The sequence below is a fragment of the Ochotona princeps genome, chromosome 7, assembly GCF_030435755.1.
Source record: "Ochotona princeps isolate mOchPri1 chromosome 7, mOchPri1.hap1, whole genome shotgun sequence".
NCBI lineage: Eukaryota > Metazoa > Chordata > Mammalia > Lagomorpha > Ochotonidae > Ochotona > Ochotona princeps.
In genome coordinates this window covers 56,388,396-56,407,316 of record NC_080838.1, presented here as the reverse complement: position 1 = coordinate 56,407,316, position 18,921 = coordinate 56,388,396, and the positions used below count along the sequence as shown (strand labels likewise).

General features: G+C 42.6%; 1 protein-coding gene across 1 annotated transcript in view; it reads right to left on the bottom strand.

Annotated features, from left to right (window-relative positions):
• Positions 1-18,571, bottom strand: part of FAM13A (family with sequence similarity 13 member A) — a 334,054-nt gene extending 315,483 nt beyond the window's left edge. The window contains exon 1 of the mRNA XM_058667049.1: positions 18,374-18,571. Within this exon, the coding sequence (XP_058523032.1) occupies positions 18,374-18,448 (75 nt within the window). The 5' untranslated portion in view covers positions 18,449-18,571. The remainder of the gene's footprint in view (positions 1-18,373) is intronic.
• Between the last annotated feature and the right edge of the window lie 350 nt (positions 18,572-18,921).

Below are 18,921 nucleotides of genomic sequence, written 5' to 3'. Positions count from 1 at the left end.
TGTTTCCAACATTTTCTTCCAAAAGTTTGAAGGTTTCTGGATGTAGGTTTAGATCTGTTATCCATTTAGATCTGATCTTAGTGTATGGTGAGAGATGTGGATCTATTTTTTTGTTTCTGCAGGCTATTAACCAGTTGTGCCAACAGCATTTATTGAACAGACCTTCCCATTTGCCTGGATTGTCGTTTGTCTTTTTGTCAAAGATTACTTGGCTGTATCTGTGTGGGTTTCCTTCTGGTGTTTCTATTCTGCTCCATTGATCTTCCTCTCTATCTTTGTGCCAGTACCACGCTGTTTTGATAACCACTGCCCTATAGTATGTCCAGAGGTCCGGAACTGTGATTCCCCCTGCTAACTTCCTGTTCTTCAGGATAGTTCTAGCTATCCGTGGTTTTTTGTGCTTCCAGATGAACCTTTGGATCATTGTTTCCAGTTCCATGAAGAATGTTTTGGGCAATTTGATTGGGATTGCGTTGAATGTATATATTGCTTTTGGCAGTATAGACATTTTAATGATATTGATTTTACCTATCCAGGAGCATGGGATGTTACTCCATCTTTTGAGGTCTTGTTCAATTTCTTTTTTAAGTAGTTTGTAGTTTTCTTCAAATAAGTTTCCTACATTTTTGGTTAGATTTATTCCCAGATATTTCATACTTTTCTCTGTTATTTTGAATGGTATCTTGCTGGTTAAGTCTTTTTCCATCTTGGGGCTGTTCGCATACACTATGGCTGTTGATTTTTGTTCATTAATTTTGTACCCTGCCACTCTACCAAACTCTCGTACAAGTTCTAGCAGTCTCTGGCATAGGTGATAGAGGGCTGATCTCCAGAATATACAAACAGCTACAAAACAACCAAAATGTCAAAACAAACAAGCCACTCAAGAAATGGGCACGGGAAATGGGCAAACACTTCACAAAGGAACAAACCCAAATGGCAAATAAACATATGAAAAAATGCTCAAGTTCCCTGGCAATAAGGGAAATCCAAATTAAAACATCAATGAGGTACCACCTAACGCCAGTAAGACTGGCCCACATGAATAAAAGCACCAACAACACTTGTTGGCGAGGTTGTGGGGAAAAGGGAACCCTACTCCACTGCTGGTGGGGCTGCAGGCTGGTACAGCCTCTATGGAAATCAGTATGGAGAACATTCAAACAACTCAAATTCAACATACCGTATGATCCAGCAATAGCACTCCTAGGAATATATCCAGAACACTTGTTTTATGAGAAACCAACATGCACTCCTATGCTCATAGCAGCACAATCAGTAATTGCAAAAACATGGAAACAACCAAAATGCCCATCAACAGAGGATTGGATAAGAAAGCTATGGTTCATCTACTCCATGGAATACTACTCAGCTATTAAAAAAAAACAAAATGCAGTTCTTTGTGGCCAAATGGGCCAAACTGGAAACCATAATGCTAAGGGAAATGAGCCAATCCCAAAAGGTTAAATACCACATGTTTGCCTTAATTTAAGATGATATGATGTTATGTATAACATGTTATGTTTTGAATGTTATATGTTGTGTATAAACTAAAATTGAAGTGTAGGTGAGGTGGTCACAGAAGGTGGCTGGGAACTCGCATTTACTTTTAACATATTGGTTACTCATTACTATGTCAATTAATTCCATAATGATGTAAATTTTTGCTGATGGTATGTTGGAGCTTTCAATTGACTGGGATGATACTCTGCTGGCTCTGTCTTCAGACCAGAGAGGGTATACCTAAGAAGCTGTTGAACTTGACTGGACAATAAGATGCTGGACTCTATGTTTGGTATACGCTTGCAATGGGGGAATCTCAACTGAACTTGAGCTGTGGTTATGCAACAAGGTGGAGGAATCCACCATGGTGGGAGGGTTTGGGGAGGGGTGGGGAGAACCCAAGTATCTATGTAACTGTGTCACATAATACAATGTAATTAATGAAGTTAAATAATAATTAAAAAAAAAAGAAAACTCCTTTTATAGGGCAGCATCCTTGAATCTACACATTGCTTGAGAATAGTTCACAAAAAGTTATAATCTATGGAAATCATCAAACTAACAATAAAGAATCTTCAACAGCCAAGCAGGACTCATGTTATATTAAAGAAAGAAAACGAGTGGTTTCAAACTTAAACACTGCAATACTTAACACTGGAAGACAGGGGGATGAGAGAAGGTATTTATGAAAATACAAAGCAAGTTTAATAATCACAGTTGTCCTTCAAACCAAGAAAACTAGGGTTTAAATATATAAATACTAAGAAAAGATTAAATATTTGAACTTGCCTTGAGAAAAGTGGCAAACTTTAACCAATTCATAAGTGGAAGGGAGACTGACAAAAAGACCAGCAAAGAAACAACGAAAGAAGCAAGAACAACTCTGCTGGGTGGGAAGGAGTGACGGCCTGGGACAGTGCGACTCGGACGACAGACTTGGCTCTGCGACCTTCTTGCAGAGCTGCCACAGGATTCACAGCAGAATCCATTCACAAAGTGGATGGAGATGGATTTTAAGACAGAAGAGACAGTTATGTGTAAAGATGAAACAGACTCTCTGAAGGTGGTAAAGCCTCTATTAGCCAAAAGTGAGCAAATACAATGTGATCCCCATTGCCATTCATTCCAGATTTTTTTTTCCTTAATAAGGAAAGTGGTGGGAAACAGAGCAGTGTGTATCTGAGCGGCCAGCTGGCAATGCCCAGCATAGACTAAAGCTTCTTCCGGGGTGCTCTCCCACAGGTCAGGGCTCCAAAAGCAGGAGGAGGGAAAGCAGCTGTGAGCACCTCACACATTCCACAAACGGGACCTCAAGGTGCCAGGGTGCACTGCTCGAAGGGTGGGCAGGATACAAATCTAACGGCAAGCAAAAATGGCAGGACACATACACATTTTTTTTTCTGGGTTATGGAATCTTCAATATTTTCTCCTATTCTTTGGATTCTTAAAAAAATATACTTAAACCTTTATTACTACTGTATCAAGATAAATTAATTCTACAAAGCTTAAGCCAATCTATGTAAAAGCAAACCAAGCCATAGTGCTAACTTTCAGTGAAGATACAGAAATATGTAAACCCCTTATTACAAACACACTATCAGTAACCAGACAAAATGCTTATAAACAATATTTGAGACTCTGGATTTTAAGTTATTTGAAAGGCAGAGAGAGAGAGGAACTTCCATTCACTGACTCATATGGCAAATAAATGGGTGCAATGACCAGGAACTGAGCCAGCTCAAGGAGTCAGGAATTCCCTCTGGATATCCCACTTGGGTAGCAAGGACCTCAGTACTCAGCCACCACCTGCTGCTGCCTCCAAGGATGCACATGAACAGGAAGCTGGATGGGAAGTCGAGCTGGGGCTCCAATCCAGGCACCTCTATCTGGGGAAGCAGCCATTCCAAGCAGCAGCCTAAAAATTGTGCTAAAATACTCACCTGCAACACCAAAGATTGATCAAAGGTAAAAAATGAAACAGAGAAAACGAAAACCTGGTGTTTGAAAAGCTGGGGTACAGAGCAGCTCACGTTGAGCGGGGACAACAACAGCTTTGCTCCTAGACAGGGCTGACTTGATTTAGAAAACAAAAACCCCGCATCCACTGGGTCACATACGTGAAAACAGACTTCTATTAAGATTATTATTACAACCGAGTAAGCACAAAGGACCTAATTAAGAAACAAGCAAGTGAGAGCAGTGCAGTGTCTCCACAGCCTAAGCCTCTGCCTGCCAGCTCCAACATCTCACAGGGGCACCATTACATGTCCCGACTGCCCCTGCTTCCTGACTCAGCTCCCTGCCTGTGGCCAGGGAAACCAGCAGAGGACGGCTCACGTCCTTCAGACCCTGCACTCGTGTGGGAGAACTAGAAGAGGCTCCTGGCGTTGGATCAGCTAAGCTCCAGTCACTGCAGCCATTTGAGGAGTTAACCAGTGAATGGAAGACAACCTCTCTCTGCCTCTGCTGCTCTCTATAAATCTGCCTTTCAAATTAATCTTAAAAAGAAACAGGCAAACATCGGACGGAAGATCTTCCTCTCTGTCTCTCCTCCTCTCTGTATATCCGGCTTTCCAATAATAATAAAATCTTTAAAAAAAAAAAGAAAGAAACAGGCAAGATATAAGTTAACATTTAATTCCAATAGTATATTCCAATGGCTAACATTAATCATTAAGAAACTATAACAGCATGACAAGTGCACTACAATGTTTACAATAATAAAAAAATTTTGACTGTATCCCAGGCTGGCCAAGATACACAGAGGTTAGAACCCTCATACATTGCTGGTGGGAATGCAGAATGTGTGCAAAACAATGTAGCAGTGTTCTGAAATATTAAATGTCTCATTGCTAAATAACCCAACAACTCTCCTCTTAGGTGCGGACCCAAGAGAAATGAAAACAGATCTGCCAAGACCTCTACATCAATGTTCACAGCGGCATTATGATCACAGCCAAGACAAAGCAACCTGAGGGTCTACCAACCAGTGAGTGGAAAACTAGAGTCGCTATATTTAACACTGATGTGTGATACAGCATGGATGAACCTCAAAGACATCACGCCAAGTCAGCCAAAAGAGAGCAAACATTATACAATTCACTTAGATCAAATTCCAGAAATGGCCAATGTTTACAGACAGACAGTAACTTAGTAGTTTCTGGGTTTAGGAGGAGAGGAAAAACAATGGAAATGGGAACTCACTTTATTGCAATGATATCCACATAATCAATAAATTTACTAAAAAATATTAAATTGTACATGTTCTTTGAGTGTATCATACCTTAGAAAAATTATATCTCAAAAGTTATTAATAACAGAAAACATGTAGCAGGAATTGTGGCCTAGTGGGATGCTGCCCGGGGGTCCCCACATCCCTTATTGGAGTGCCTGCATCCCCACTTGGAACACCACTTACCCAGGTATGGCTACCTCATCTGATCCAGCTTCCTGTAAATGCAGCTGGGAAACAGAAGGCATGGCCCAACCACTGGAGTCCCTGAGACCTGGATGAGAATTCCTGATTTCCATTTTCTGCCTGGCCTTGCCCACTGTGGCCACTTGGGGAGTGAACCAGTGGATGGAGGATCTCTCTCAAACATTAGGCTTGCAAACAAATCAATCTTAAAAAAAAAAATGATGTGTCAAGAAGTACTAGGTAATCTCCTGCCACAATAAGACTATGTGTCAGTAGGCATGTGCTTTCATAAACACTCAGAGTCTTCATTTACCCCTACCCCTCTCCAGGAGTCAGACGGCAGAGGCACTGTGTGGACTGGCCCAGCCTGAAGTGATTCCTACAGCTACACCCCTGTATAAACGCAGGCATAGCCTCCTGTACTTAGAGTGGAAAGAAGGGCTATGCTCTCCAGGTCATCTTACCTCTCTGTGCATCCTCTTTAGGGTATTAACAGGGACAAGAGGGATCCAGCAGAAGAGGACCTGCTCACAGGAGCTGACAGGTATCAAGGCCCAACCACGCTGTCAGAGAGGCAGGTGTTCCTGCCACTGCTCACCAAGCCGTTCACCAGCTTCCAGCGGAAGGGTAAACCAGAAGGTTTTGAGTGTTGAAAAAATTCCACAGACTCACTTAAAGTTAATGATCTAAAGCAGAAGAGGAGCTCCAATATTACAGGAAGACTCACTTGTCTGTATACTTAACTTCAAAGAAGACAAATGTGCTTCAAGTGAACGCTGCAAGTACTTGCAAGTCTGGATTTGTTTATAGCCTACACCATTGCAGTAAAAATGTCTGCGACCTAAGCTATTTACATCTGAATTTAAACACTAAAAGAGTTTCTGGAATTTAAAAGCAAATAAATCAACTGCTTTTCTGAGAATTTTACAAGAAAATTCCCCAGGGAACAATTGCTTTTCTTCCTGTCATTTCCGCTATTATTTCCACACCTTTCTTAAAATGAAACACTTGACATAGCTCTATTTCATAACTTTTAAATAATTTTCACATTTTTCATACAGTAACAGGAATAAATTGTGTAAGTTATATTTAATGTTTTAACTTTAAGATTTGTTGCAATAGTGGGCCCAGCGAGATGGCTCAGTAGCTAAGATCCTCGACCTGCATGTGTCAGGATCCCATATGGTCACCAGTTCGTGTCCTGGTTGCCCCAGTTCCCATCTAGCTCCCTGCTTGTGGCCTGGGAAAGCAGTCGAAGATGGTCCAAAGTCTTGGGACTCTGCACCCACATTGGAGACCCAGAAGAAGCTCCTGGCTTCGGATGGGCTCAGCTGTGGCCATTGTGGCCACTTGGGGAGTGAACCAGTAGATGGAAGATCTTCATTCTGTCTCTCCTTTCTGTACACCTACCTTTCTAATAAAAATAAATAAATATATTTTTAAAAAGCTATGTTGCAATAGTAAGACAACTTGAAAGGAGGAGATAGCACAAAGTAAATGAGAAGTACTATGGTATTTATTTGAAATTGAATAAACTGAGTTAGCAGAAAATTAATATAGTCAGTAAGACCCCCATCTCCCAATGTATATATTATCCTTCCCCAGGTACCTATCTTTAAGATTAAGGAATTATGCCATCCATCTGGGCTCACCATTCAGTGATCCAGATGAAGAAATCTCTAGTTGAAGCAAACATAGACAGGAAGGGCATGTGTGCTGAACGTCCACCAGGCTTATAAATGAATGAGTCTCACGGTCTAATGGCTACAAGTTCTCAGAAGTTCACAATGAGACAGAGAATCCTGCGATGATATGAGGCCATCTCACTTATGCACTTTTTTCTCTTAATAATATTTATTGTCAGGGGCAGTGCAGTGGCACAGTGAGCTAACACTATGCTCTGTGGTACCGGCATCCCACATGGGCACCAGTTCATATCCTAGCTGTACCACTTCTGAATAGCTCCCTGCTTATGACCTGGGAAAGAGGCAGAGGATGGCCCTAGTCCATGAACCCTGCACCCACATGGAAGATCCAGAAGATACTGGTTCCAAGTTTAGGATCAGCTTAACTCTGGTCATTGCAGCCACTTGAATAGTGAATCAACAGATGGAATACTTTCTCACTATCCTTCTCTTTATAAAGTCTACATTTCAACAAAAATATTTAAATAATAAAAATATTTTCCTCTTTATTTGAAAGGCAGAGTTACAGAGAGAGAGGAGAGAGAGAGGAGAGAGAGAGGAGAGAGAGGAGAGAGAGGAGAGAGAGAGAGAGAGAGAGAGAGAGAGAGAGAGAGAGAGACCTTCTAGCCAGTGGTTCTCTCTCCAAATGACTGCAATGGCCAGGGCTGGACCAGGCCAAAGCCAAGAGTCAGAAGCTTCTCCTAGGAGCATTAGCAGGGAGTCGGGCTGGAAGTGGAGCAGCCAGGACTAGAACCCATGCCCGTATGGGATATTGAATAGTAGCTGAATCCTACCCTACAAAGAAACTCCCATACTATTCATCCTATGAAGGAATGTCTGTAACAAGCTGACAGGAGGCATATGGCAAGTGGACCCAAGACCAGCAAGCCTTCCCTTTCATACTTTAAAATTAGATCACTGACTCTTCAGTCTGTACTGAGCTCAAACTGCCTCACTGCATTCTACTCAGCTGTGGTCTGCCAACGAAACTTAGAAAAATGTTATTTCCTTTTAAATATTGCATGATTTCAAATAATTTCCACACTATAATTTCAATATGTGTCCATAAAATACAAGTATCATACACATTCAAATTTAGCAAGTTTTCTTTATAACTGCAAACCAAAACATTTCTTTCAGAAAGACTTTTTATTTTGTTCAGTGAACCTTCTTTAGATTTAACAAAAGCAAATATATGTACTTGAATAAAATTCAGATAATACATACAAGCTTAAACTAAGAAGTCTCCCATTCTAGCTCCAACAGTCCTTGATTATTTATTTGAAAATAGTTTGTGCTTAAATATATATATTCAAACTTTTTAAAAGATTTATGTATTTTCACTGGAAAGTCCGATACACACGGAGAAAGAGAGACAGAGAGAAAAATCTTCCATTTGCTGGTTCACTCCCCAAGTGGCCACAATGGCCTAAGCTGAGCCTATCCAATGCCAGGAGCCTCTTCTGGGTCTCCCAGGCAGGTACAGGGTCCCAAGGCCATGGGTCATTCCACACTACCTTCCCAAGCCACAAGCAGGGAGCTGGAAGGAAACTGGAACAGCCAGGAAACAAACCAGTGCCCACACAGGATCCCACTGCATGCAAGATGAGGACCATAGCCACTAGGCCACCACACCCGGCTCAACAAAGTTTGCTTTTTTTTTTTTTAAGGGGGAATGCAACAGTACTCTATTTAGGTTTGTGAAGGTTGTTTTTGCTTTTGTTATTTGAGTTTTTGTTCTTTGGAGCTCTTCCCATATTGGCACATATGGATGGCCAATCAGGAATTCTATCCGGGTCTCCACACACCATGGGTACAGACACTTGAGCCAAGATCAGCTGCCTGGATTAGCTGTAAGTAGCAATCCTGGAACCAATGCTCCATTATGGGCATGCAAGTATACCAACAGCACCTTGCTTGTAGTACCTTAACACCTTCCTGCGATGTTTCAATCAATCATTTTAAAATCTGTTCAGCTAGCACCTCCAACCTTAACATTCAAGAAGCAGCTGAAGGAATTCAAATTGAGCAGCTAGTGCTGTGGCATAGCCTACAATGCCAGCATCCCGTAGAGGCCTGCTTTGAGTCCCAGCTGCTCTACATCCCATCCAGCTCCAAAAAGTAAGGGCGATACCCCTGTCACCCATTTGAGACCCAGAAACAACTCCTGGCTCCTACCTGGCCCAACTGTGATGGCCTCTTAGGGGATGAACCAGTAGACTGCAGATTTGTGTCTCCCTCTCCCTGTATCCCTGCTTTTCAACTACGTACATAAGCCATTTTAAAACAAGGAATTCAAACCGAGAGCAAAACAATACAGAAATACAGAATATGTTCCCATCTACCTATTATTTACATCCCTTAATTACACCTTAATTACATAACTTCTATAAATGTAATTATGCTATTACTTGCTGCAACGCTATGCTGAAAACACTGTCAATTCACCCTTACAGATAACATTTGATGCACAATTTTTAAAATAGTTTCCATTTCAGGAACCACTGGACAAAAGCCTCCTCCTCATTTCTGGAGTTTAATTTCCCTAACTGAATTTGCAGATCTTGAGCAAATCAATCTAACTCATCTGCTCTTCACACAGCCTTTTCTACCTGACACATGTGCTTTCACTTGGCCTGCTGCTTCACGCTGATCCACAACTCCCACCATTAGTTAATCTTCCTCATAACTTCTGTACATGAACATTAATCAATTTACCCAACTGTGTTTCAAAAAAAAACTAATTTCTACGACTAAGTAGCTTTTAAATACCCTGCAATAGCTGTGTAAGGAGGTTCGGTTGTCCCATCCCCATCCTCAGCTGCCTTCCCATTCATACATTGAAATCTAATCCCCAAAGTGTTGGCATTAAGACCTGGTGCTCTGCGAGATCAGTGACCTCTAAAAAGAGGCCCAAGGAAGTTCGTTCTCCCTGGTGCCAAGTGAAAACACAGCAAGACAGTGCCAGCCAGATCTGCGGATCATACTGATCTGCTGCAGCCTTGATCTCAGCCTGCCAGACTTGAGAATTGTGAAAAGCAAATCTCAGTAGTGTGGTCCAGGATGGGATGGGTTGTTACAGTGGCCTGAGCCAACGCAGACCCCATGCTCCTGTCTCATTTCTATATTCAGTATCACGAAGATGAAATTTTAATGTGCACAACAGATTCACAGAAGGAAATGCACAGAAATGTATGTGCTTGCCTACCATTGACTTTGTTTTCCTCCATTGCTTCACCCACCACTGGTTTATTGTGAACAGAGTGAAAGTAAATGCTTAATCCTGCTTAAAACTTGGTAGAAATCCAAAAACATAAACAGTTACTTCAGATCACAGTTCTTTTATCTTCTTTAAAATAAAGTGGAATTGCATATCAAAACAGTATTTACAAAACAATCTAAGGCACATATGCTTTTTATGCTGCGATATAGTTTACAATGTACTTTGACACAGTTTGATTTGATTCTCACGACAATCTAACTGAGGCTGATTATTCTTAATAGGTGAGCAAAATCAAGGATGCTAAGTATCCTGCCCAAGGTGAAAACCTGTCAGCAAGTATTGGAGTCAAAATTATGTTTTTGCCTTCAAATATTGCATCATTGCACAACATGTCAAACCTGCCCAAACCAAAGAGCATTAAAGCATGCATGAAGAAGTGTGTTGGTTACAATACTTATTTGACTACAGGTAATTCAAATTCTGGTTTAAACTGCTTGGCTAATATAATAGTGACAGAGCTGGTGCAATGGCTCAATATGGTAATCCTTTGCCTAGCAGCATCTATATCCACAACAGGCATCGATTGCAGTCCTAGATGTTCCACTTTCTATGCAGCTCCCTACTTATGGCCTGGGAAGGCAGCAGAGCATGGCTCAAGTATGAGAGACCTTGCACCCACCTGGAAGACCCAGAAGAAACTCTCGACTCCTAGCTCCTGGTTTCAGATCAGCTCATCTCTGGCCAATGTGGCCATCTGGGGAGTCAACCAGTGAATGGAAGACCTTCTCTCTCTGTCTCTCCTTCTCTCTGTAAATCTGCATTTCAAATAAAAATAAACCTTTAAAACAACAATGAAACAGTAGTAACAATTATTACATTATAGCTACAGAAAGGAGTTCAAGGGAAGGGAAGGCTCTTTTTGCTGGATCCAGCGGCACGTGGGTGACAACGTGTTGCTGTGTAGTCTTCATCCTTAGGCTGCCTTCCCACTTGGATCCACAGATTACATGTCTAGCACCAGCATCTGGGGTGCATAATTCCTGGCAGGGGATGAGATACTTATACCAGTCATGAGATGGGTCTTCCTATTTGTCAGTGTTGAGCAGCAGGTTATAAGAGATAGTGTTTAAAAAAATAGTTTATGCAGGGTGCTGCAGCACGTCAAGCTGCTGCCTGGGATCCCTGCATCCCATTTTAGAGGGAAGGTTCGAGTCCTGGCTACTCTGTTTCTGATCTAATGCCCTCCTAATATACCTGGAAGGCAAGAGATTACAATCTAAGTAGCTGGTCATGTGGGAAAGCTGGATGGAGTTCCAGGGTCCTGAGGCTTTGTCCTGGTCCAGCATGGCTGTTGAAGGCACCTGAGCAGGAACCCACAAACAGACCACTGTCGCTGGGCCTTGAAAGAAAGCAGGAAAGCAGGAAAGCAGGAAAGCAGGAAGGAAGGAAGGAAGGAAGGAAGGAAAATGAAGAGAGGGAGGGAGGAAGAGGGTAAGGGAGGAAGAGAGGGAGGGAAGGAGGGAAAAGAAAGGAAAGAAAGGGAGACAGCGGAAAGCCCTAATTAAAAAAATTAAATCTTCCATAGAGGGGTGGCCAGCTAAGGGCCAGGCATATGACACAGAGGTTAAGATTCCTACAGCTATGTGTGTTTCTTTCTGCCTTTTGATTCAATAAAATTTTCACTTAAAACAAAGATGCCAGTTAATACATCCATGTTCCAAAAGGCAGATGGAGTTCTAGATCTGTGTGTGTGTGTGTGTGTGTGTGTGTGTGTGTGTGTCTGAGTGTGTGAGAATTTGACAGAGAGAAAGCACCTGGATTGGATACCTGCCTCTGGCTCCTGACTCCTAGCCTTGTGCCAGTGCACACTGTGGAAAGCAGCACAACAGCTCAAGTGATTGGATGGCTGCCAGGCATACCGGAGACCAAGATCCCAGCTTCAGCCCCAGCCACTGTGGGTATTTGGGGAGTGAACCAGCATATGGGATTTCTTTCTTTCTCTTTCTCTCTTTCTTTCTCTCTCTCTCTCTCTCTCTCTCTCTGTGTGTGTGTGTGTGTGTGTGTGTGTTTCCAGCCTGACCCTCAAATTGAAAATCATGAACATATTCCATGGGGGTATTTCTCAAGAACACATGACTAATTCAAAGCACTCTACTGTGAGAGGAGAATACTTCCAGGAGAAAACAGAGAACATGTGTGCCTCATTTATCACTTTCTTTCCCTGATGTAAACCTGGGCAGGTGGGAAGAGTGGCCTTATATACAAAGACAGAAATAACAAACACAATACCAAAAGCAGTAGCCTGGATTCCAGCATCCCCAGAAGGAGGGATCTTCCAACCTGAGTTGGACTTTAATCTGTAAATCCATCTGTGTTGCCCTGAGCTACTGACATTCTAGGTACCAACTACGGGCACAGTTAGTGCTTACTGCCCTAGTGCAGACTGCCTGGTCGCTAGACAGGAGCCACACGCTGAACAGCCTCTCTGTCGCCCGAGACAGAATGGACACCTGGAATGTCACCTGCATTGACTACCTTCAATTTTATGACAAAGGAATTCCTGTGCAATTCAACTGGAGACTCAAAATAACTACAGTAAAAAATACAAAATATTTACAACCATATTGCTAAATTCTGCTGAATGGAAAATTGTGCATTCTTCAAAAAAACCACTGTCAAGAGACAGAATGCTTTCAGAGTCAGGCCTTTGGCTTCTTAGGGGTCACCAAATGACCCATTTAAAACATGTGAAACTGCTACATCTAGAGCATTACTTGCCGACACAATTTTGTGCATTTACAGAGGACTTACTATTGCCTGGCCCTGAGCAAAACACAACACGGCAAGAAATGCCAGTAACTTATGACCCCATCAGTCAAGTTTTGTAGATTGCTAGTGAGAGAGAGACAATGTCAGAGAGACTGAACAGATGGTTAAACGTTATCTAACTATTATTAAGGTAGCATGCTACTCATTAATAAACTAGTATACAGTTATTTACAAACACTTGTACTCGCCCAGTTTACTGTGCTTTCAGCAAGGCCCAAGCTCTTCTGAAAAGTTAAGACAGTAACCTTTTATGAAGACCAACAAATCCATCATAACATCTAGTAACCCAACAACAGTCAATACGGGATTAATTTGATACCAAATATCAACAGGGGACTACAAAGAAGACAGCCATCATGGCTTTGAAACATGAATATGGATAGTGTTTACTGTATTATTGAAGAAACACAAGGTGGCTAAATAAGAGAACAAAATAAACAATGAGAAGCAGAATAGAACTACTCAGAGAAAAAAATTAAGGAAATAGCTTTGGTGTTGTCTTAGTTTACTGAGGCTGTGTTGCAGGGTGCAAGCAAGATCATGCCAGACATATCTGAGATTTATTAAGGAGTCTTTATTAACCAAGCTTGGTGGTAACACAGCCCACCAGATATAGTAAGATATATAAGTCCATATGGCAATCCAATCAATTGTAACCCCAAGAAGAACAAATGGTCATTACTCTCAAGTCCATCCATTAAGCTGAAGACCTATGTCCCAGCTTCCCCAATAATATAACTTATCCTAAGAGACAAGCAACAAATAACCAGGACACACTTACGAAGCTGCACACATTCACCTTTCCCTTGCTTCTCTGCCCACATTCCACTACTGCTAGGCCTCACCTATCCTGGGACTCCCCACAGTACACAAATTAGAAAGAGAAAGCATCCTAGGCATTGCTATCTTCACTTTTTCACCCAAACAGTAAACAGAGGGTGAGGAATACAGACACACGGGGGAGGGGGGGCATGCTAAGGGGATACCTGTCCTCAGAGGCACTGAGGAAGCCAAGAGTAGGAGTGCCAGAGCAACAGAAGCACACAACCAAGAGAGTGAGCCTCTCCTTATCGTGAGCCTTTATAGGGGCTTGTGAGGGTAGTGGTTACACTACAATGCAATACTGCCTCTTCTCAGGTGATAGGTGAGAGTCACAGGTGGGCTGGAGGGAACACCTAGGTGATGGGGGTGTGGCTTCAAAGCCTGTGACCCTGAACTAGCTGCCTACCTCACCACAGCTGTTAAAACAAAAATATCATAAACAAGGTACAAGCAGAAAAACCAGATTTATCTTTTGCAGTTCTGGTGGACGGAAGTCCAAGACCCAAGAGGTTTACAGGTTTGGCACTTGTTGGGACCCCACTTCCTGGTTCTCAGGCAGCCATGTTTTGTTCTGTTCACACATGGCGGAAGTGCATGGGAGCTCTGAGATGTCTCTTCTAGGGGCACTAATCCCACTCCCCAGGAACCCACCTTCATGATGCAAGGACATGCCAGAAACCCCACTTCAAACACAGCGGGGAATAGGTTTAAACCCGTGAATTTGAGAAGACACATTCAGTTTCAGGTATTTACCTCTGCCTCACTGAAATGCACTTGCTTTTGAACATGCAATGCATTCCTTCCATCCCAACAGTCCCACAAGTCTTAACTTCTCCAACATCAACACAAAACTCTGAAGTCCAAAGTCTCATCTAAATATATACAACAGATAGGAGTGAGATTCAAGATACAATTCACCTGGCAGCAAATTCTTCTCCAGACAAGAGACTGAAATCAAACACGTTTTGTGCTTCCAAAATACAACAGATGCATCACCATTCCAAAAGGAGAAACGGGAAATGAGGAGTACCGAGTTCTGAGCAAGTCCAAAAACCCAACATGGCAAACTAAGGCTAATGTATTATCTTCCTTGGCTAGTGCTCTGCTGTCAAAGTACACAGGCGTGGGGGTCTGGACCCAGAAGGATGAGGAACCTGTCCAGACAGCTTTGCTGGGCAGAGACTGTATCTCACAGGCTCCAGGAGCCCTGCTCTCATGGACCAACAGGTTGGGCCTGAGGCAATGCTGTGTGTAGACCCCAGCTCCTGTGGCCCCTTGAGCTGTGAACCAGTCTTTGAGATCTACACAGAGGCAGTCATGCTCCCATGGCTTTGCACTCTGAGATGGCTGGCTGTGTCCTCTGGGTGTCTGGAGAGATGGCCACCAGGCTTACCGGGCCTTCCAGAGCCACACCAAGAATGTGGACCCTGGTGTCAGGGGCTTAGACCAAGATGCCAGGAGGAGCAAGGCAGGTTCTACAGGTGCCAGGCTCAGCAGGCCCTGCTTGGGGGTTGTTCTTCTTTGGCACCCTTACACCCCAGCCTGTGATGGGAAGAGTATCCTGCTCTCCTCTGAATTACCTTCAGAGTCACTCTTCCACTGCCTCCTAGAACAGTGCTCAGCTTCTGCACCAGGTGGATGACCAACACCAATTTCCTTATCACACAAGGCAGGACCCTTCCCTGGGTGTTTACCTCACCCCACCTCTCAACTGGCTATCTTGCTTTTTACAGTAGAGAGGCTCAGAGTTTTCCATGTCTTTATGTTTTCCTTTTCATCAACAATTCCATCTTTAAATCACTTCACTCCTCTTACAGTTTGTTGTAGGCAGTCAGGAGAAAGTAGGACACTCCTTTAATACTTAAAATGATTGTGTTAAACCTCTAATTTAATTGTTCACAAGTTCTATCTGCCACAAAACGGCAGAATGTGAACACGGTCTCTCAAGTCTTTTGCCACTTTACAACAGGGGGTCATATTTCCTCCAACATCTGGTAATGTGCTCCTTGTGTCCACCTTGAGTTCTTACCGGGGTTCTTTACCATCCACACTTTTACCAACATGTGTTCAGAATTCTTTGAGGTGATCTCTTAAGAAGACTGAGGCTTGCTCTACAACTTGTCTTATTCCTTTCCGGGCCCTCACCAGAAAATGCAAGCATTTTCTAGCATGCCCTTCAAAATTCTCTCAGACTGCAAAATTCTCTTAGTTCTAAAGCTGCCTCCATATTTGTATGTATTTACTATAGCAGGACACCGAGTTCTCAGTACCTGTTTTGATCTTGCGTTGTTTGGACTGTTGTATTAAAATGGCCATAAAAGGCTTACAGAAACCACAGGAATTTCCTTCTCATAGCTCCAGAGGCTGGAAGTCCAAGATCCATGGTCTAGCAGTTCTATTGTCTGGGGTGGGTCCACATTCTGGTTCACAGCTGGCCAGCACTGCTGTGTCCTCACGTACAGGAGGGGAGAACCTGCATCTCTTTAGCCCTGGGCCTGGGCACTAATCCTATCCATGAATGTTCCACCCTTCTGACCTGACCAGTGCCCCAGGGCTCCACGTCAAACTATCACTGTATGGAATCTGGGTTTCAATATATGAACTTTAGGGGAACACATGTAGTCAGTGCCAGGGACATTCAACACAGATTAAGCAACCAACATTTATAAGGTACCCAATATTCATGCCTCAAGAGAGTCACCCGTTTGGGCCCCCATGTGTTGTCTGAGATACACAGATAAAACCCATATTCATTGGGTATCGTATTGGTAGGTTACAATGTTAACCAGACCCACTTGCCACTGACAACTTAACAAGCCTTGTTGGTTCCAGACATTTTGTCTACTGTACATCGTATGTACTCTCAACACTGGTCCTCAACAAGACACCATGAACCAGGAGGCAACAGACGAGCAGAGAAGGTGGGAAGGAGGGGACCAATGAATGTTAGCACAACTTAGAGAGTATGAATACTTTCCTCCAACTTCAAGTTTTTCTAAACAAGCGTAAAGAGCTCTTCCATTCATCCTCAGTTCTTAATATCTTTTAAGTCGATTCAATGATTCCTTTGGCTGCAACACTTCAATTGGCACCTGGCTTTTCTGGATTGCAACCAGGAGTCCTAGCTTGCACTGTGGGATATGTGGGATATGTGGGAAAAATTTTTAAGTCACAAACAGTTAAAAAAAAAAAAGGACCTGAGTGTTCTCCAAGAGCATGCTATTTTATAATTCCTGAAAACATTTCCTCCTATAGCAAAACTGGGTCATAGCCTACTCCAAGGATAACCTTAAGGTAGAATGTAGGTATCAGTTACTCATTTACCAAAATAAATGATCTTTTAAAAACTGTGTAATTGTTATGCCAGCCATAAATGAAACTTTGCTATAATGATCTGAATATGAATTAAGGAGAAAAATATGGAGTTTCATATGTGTATCAGTCTGATTTTAGTTAAAGCAGGGAAGAATATATTGCAGACCAAAGACAAGAAGTAAGCTTCCAATCAGAGATGAGTACACATCCACAAGACAATTAGGTCCAATCTGCTAGCTCACTGCACACATTTCAGGTCTAAAATACTCTGGGGAGTAAAACAGCAAATGGAAAATCTCTATGTCTTCTTCACTCCCACCCTCTGTAACTCTTTCAAAATAAATAAATAAATCTTTTAAAATAAATAAAAGACCCATCTCTGAAGTAAAATAAAAGTGAGAATTTTGTACATACACTTAAGACTTTAAGGATAAAATGATAGTTATCTGGATATCTGGCCGTTACAAGCCTTAGGACTAAAAAGAAGGAGAAAAAAAAAAGATTTTCACACATGTAACTCAAGAGTCTTACTGCAGTCACTGAGACTACTGAGTCTGTGGAGATTTGAGCCACCACTGAGTCACAGCACATGGCCTACCTGTCACAGCCTACCTGTCACAGCCTACCTGACACACTGCCCAGAGATTTTGGATACTACTGCAACCTGCAATAGATGTCAACTTGTTCTGAAACTTCAAGAAATAAATAAGATCTGACCTGAATAGGATTATTTTTTTTAAGAGACAATTAATCAATGATTAAGAATATGGCATATCTCATTTAATATACCTAGGGCAATTTAAATGCTCCCTTGTAATATCATATCAACTTGCATTATAAATGAGTACAATTTACATATTTGCATTTTCTATCTGCTAAAATAAAAAAAATTAATTTCAGCACTCAGTAAATGACATAAATGGCCATATCTGATCTTCCCAGGAGGTTTTATAGAAGCCGATTTAGAAATTCACATAATTCTGTCTTAGAAACTTGCATTCGTTTTCCCGTGGATCTGCTATCACTGTTGTTTATCAAAGCCAGTATACTGTCCACGGAGAGCTCCTACACCTGATTAATGCACACATTTATCTGCCATACTTGTCCATCACCACTTTCAGGACCACATTGAATCAGAAATTTCAGAATCACTACAGGAAAACAGGAATGTGAGGCGGAGAATTGTCATACACACACCCGAAGTAATAAACTAATGGCTATTTCCATTCTTCCTCCAGCTAGCCACAAGATTTTTCCAACAGCTATGATTAAGCTTTCCTACTTAACTCTTTAGAACCCCGGAAGTCTAAAACCCTGGAGAGTGCTCCATGGTTAACCAGGGGCACTCAGTATGCATCTTGACTTATTTTTTTGGAAAGGAAAGTGACTAAAATTGCTGACTACTACTCCCCAGACACCATTGAAAATTCATCTGGAACAGGCAGGCGTTTAAGTAACAAGTTTTTCTCCTCCTCCTGGGAAGGCAGAATACAGTCACACAAACCTCTCAGGGCAACAAGGAGGGCTTCCCGGATGCAGGCGGGACCCTGAGCCAACCCAAAGAAGGCCTGTACTTACACAGACGGCCAGAGCTCCTGCCCCCATCCTCTTAGCAAGCGCCTGCCCCAGCTGATGAAGAGCAGACGAAAACATTCAAATGACGGCAAAACACCCGAGATCTCACTCAGCGGGAAAGCAACGATTTGAGAAACAGTCCCCGATTCACAGGTCCCGCTGTGGGTCGGAGCAGAGCAGATCCCAGCATTTTAGGAAGTATGGTTAACTTCTTCTGTGGCTAAAGCCACATGGCTGGGAGGACTGCCTGGAGTTGAAATTTGATCCGGAGCAGCAGTGCTGGCCAGGGGAAGGTGTCACGTGACATGGATCTTCAGTCGCTAACCTCTTTTTCTTAAACGTTACTTGCTGGATACTATACATGGGTTCCTCCAGCCCAGAAAACTGCCCATCATCAGTGGATCATTAGTAGGCTCAAGAGTATATAAAGCAAACACGGGTTTCCAAAGGACAATTTTCACAGTCACACTCAGGATTCACTCTGTGGGCACACACCTCATTTCTCTAAGCCAGTTTCCCTTCCACTTGTTCCGGAAAAGCCAGCTAAACTC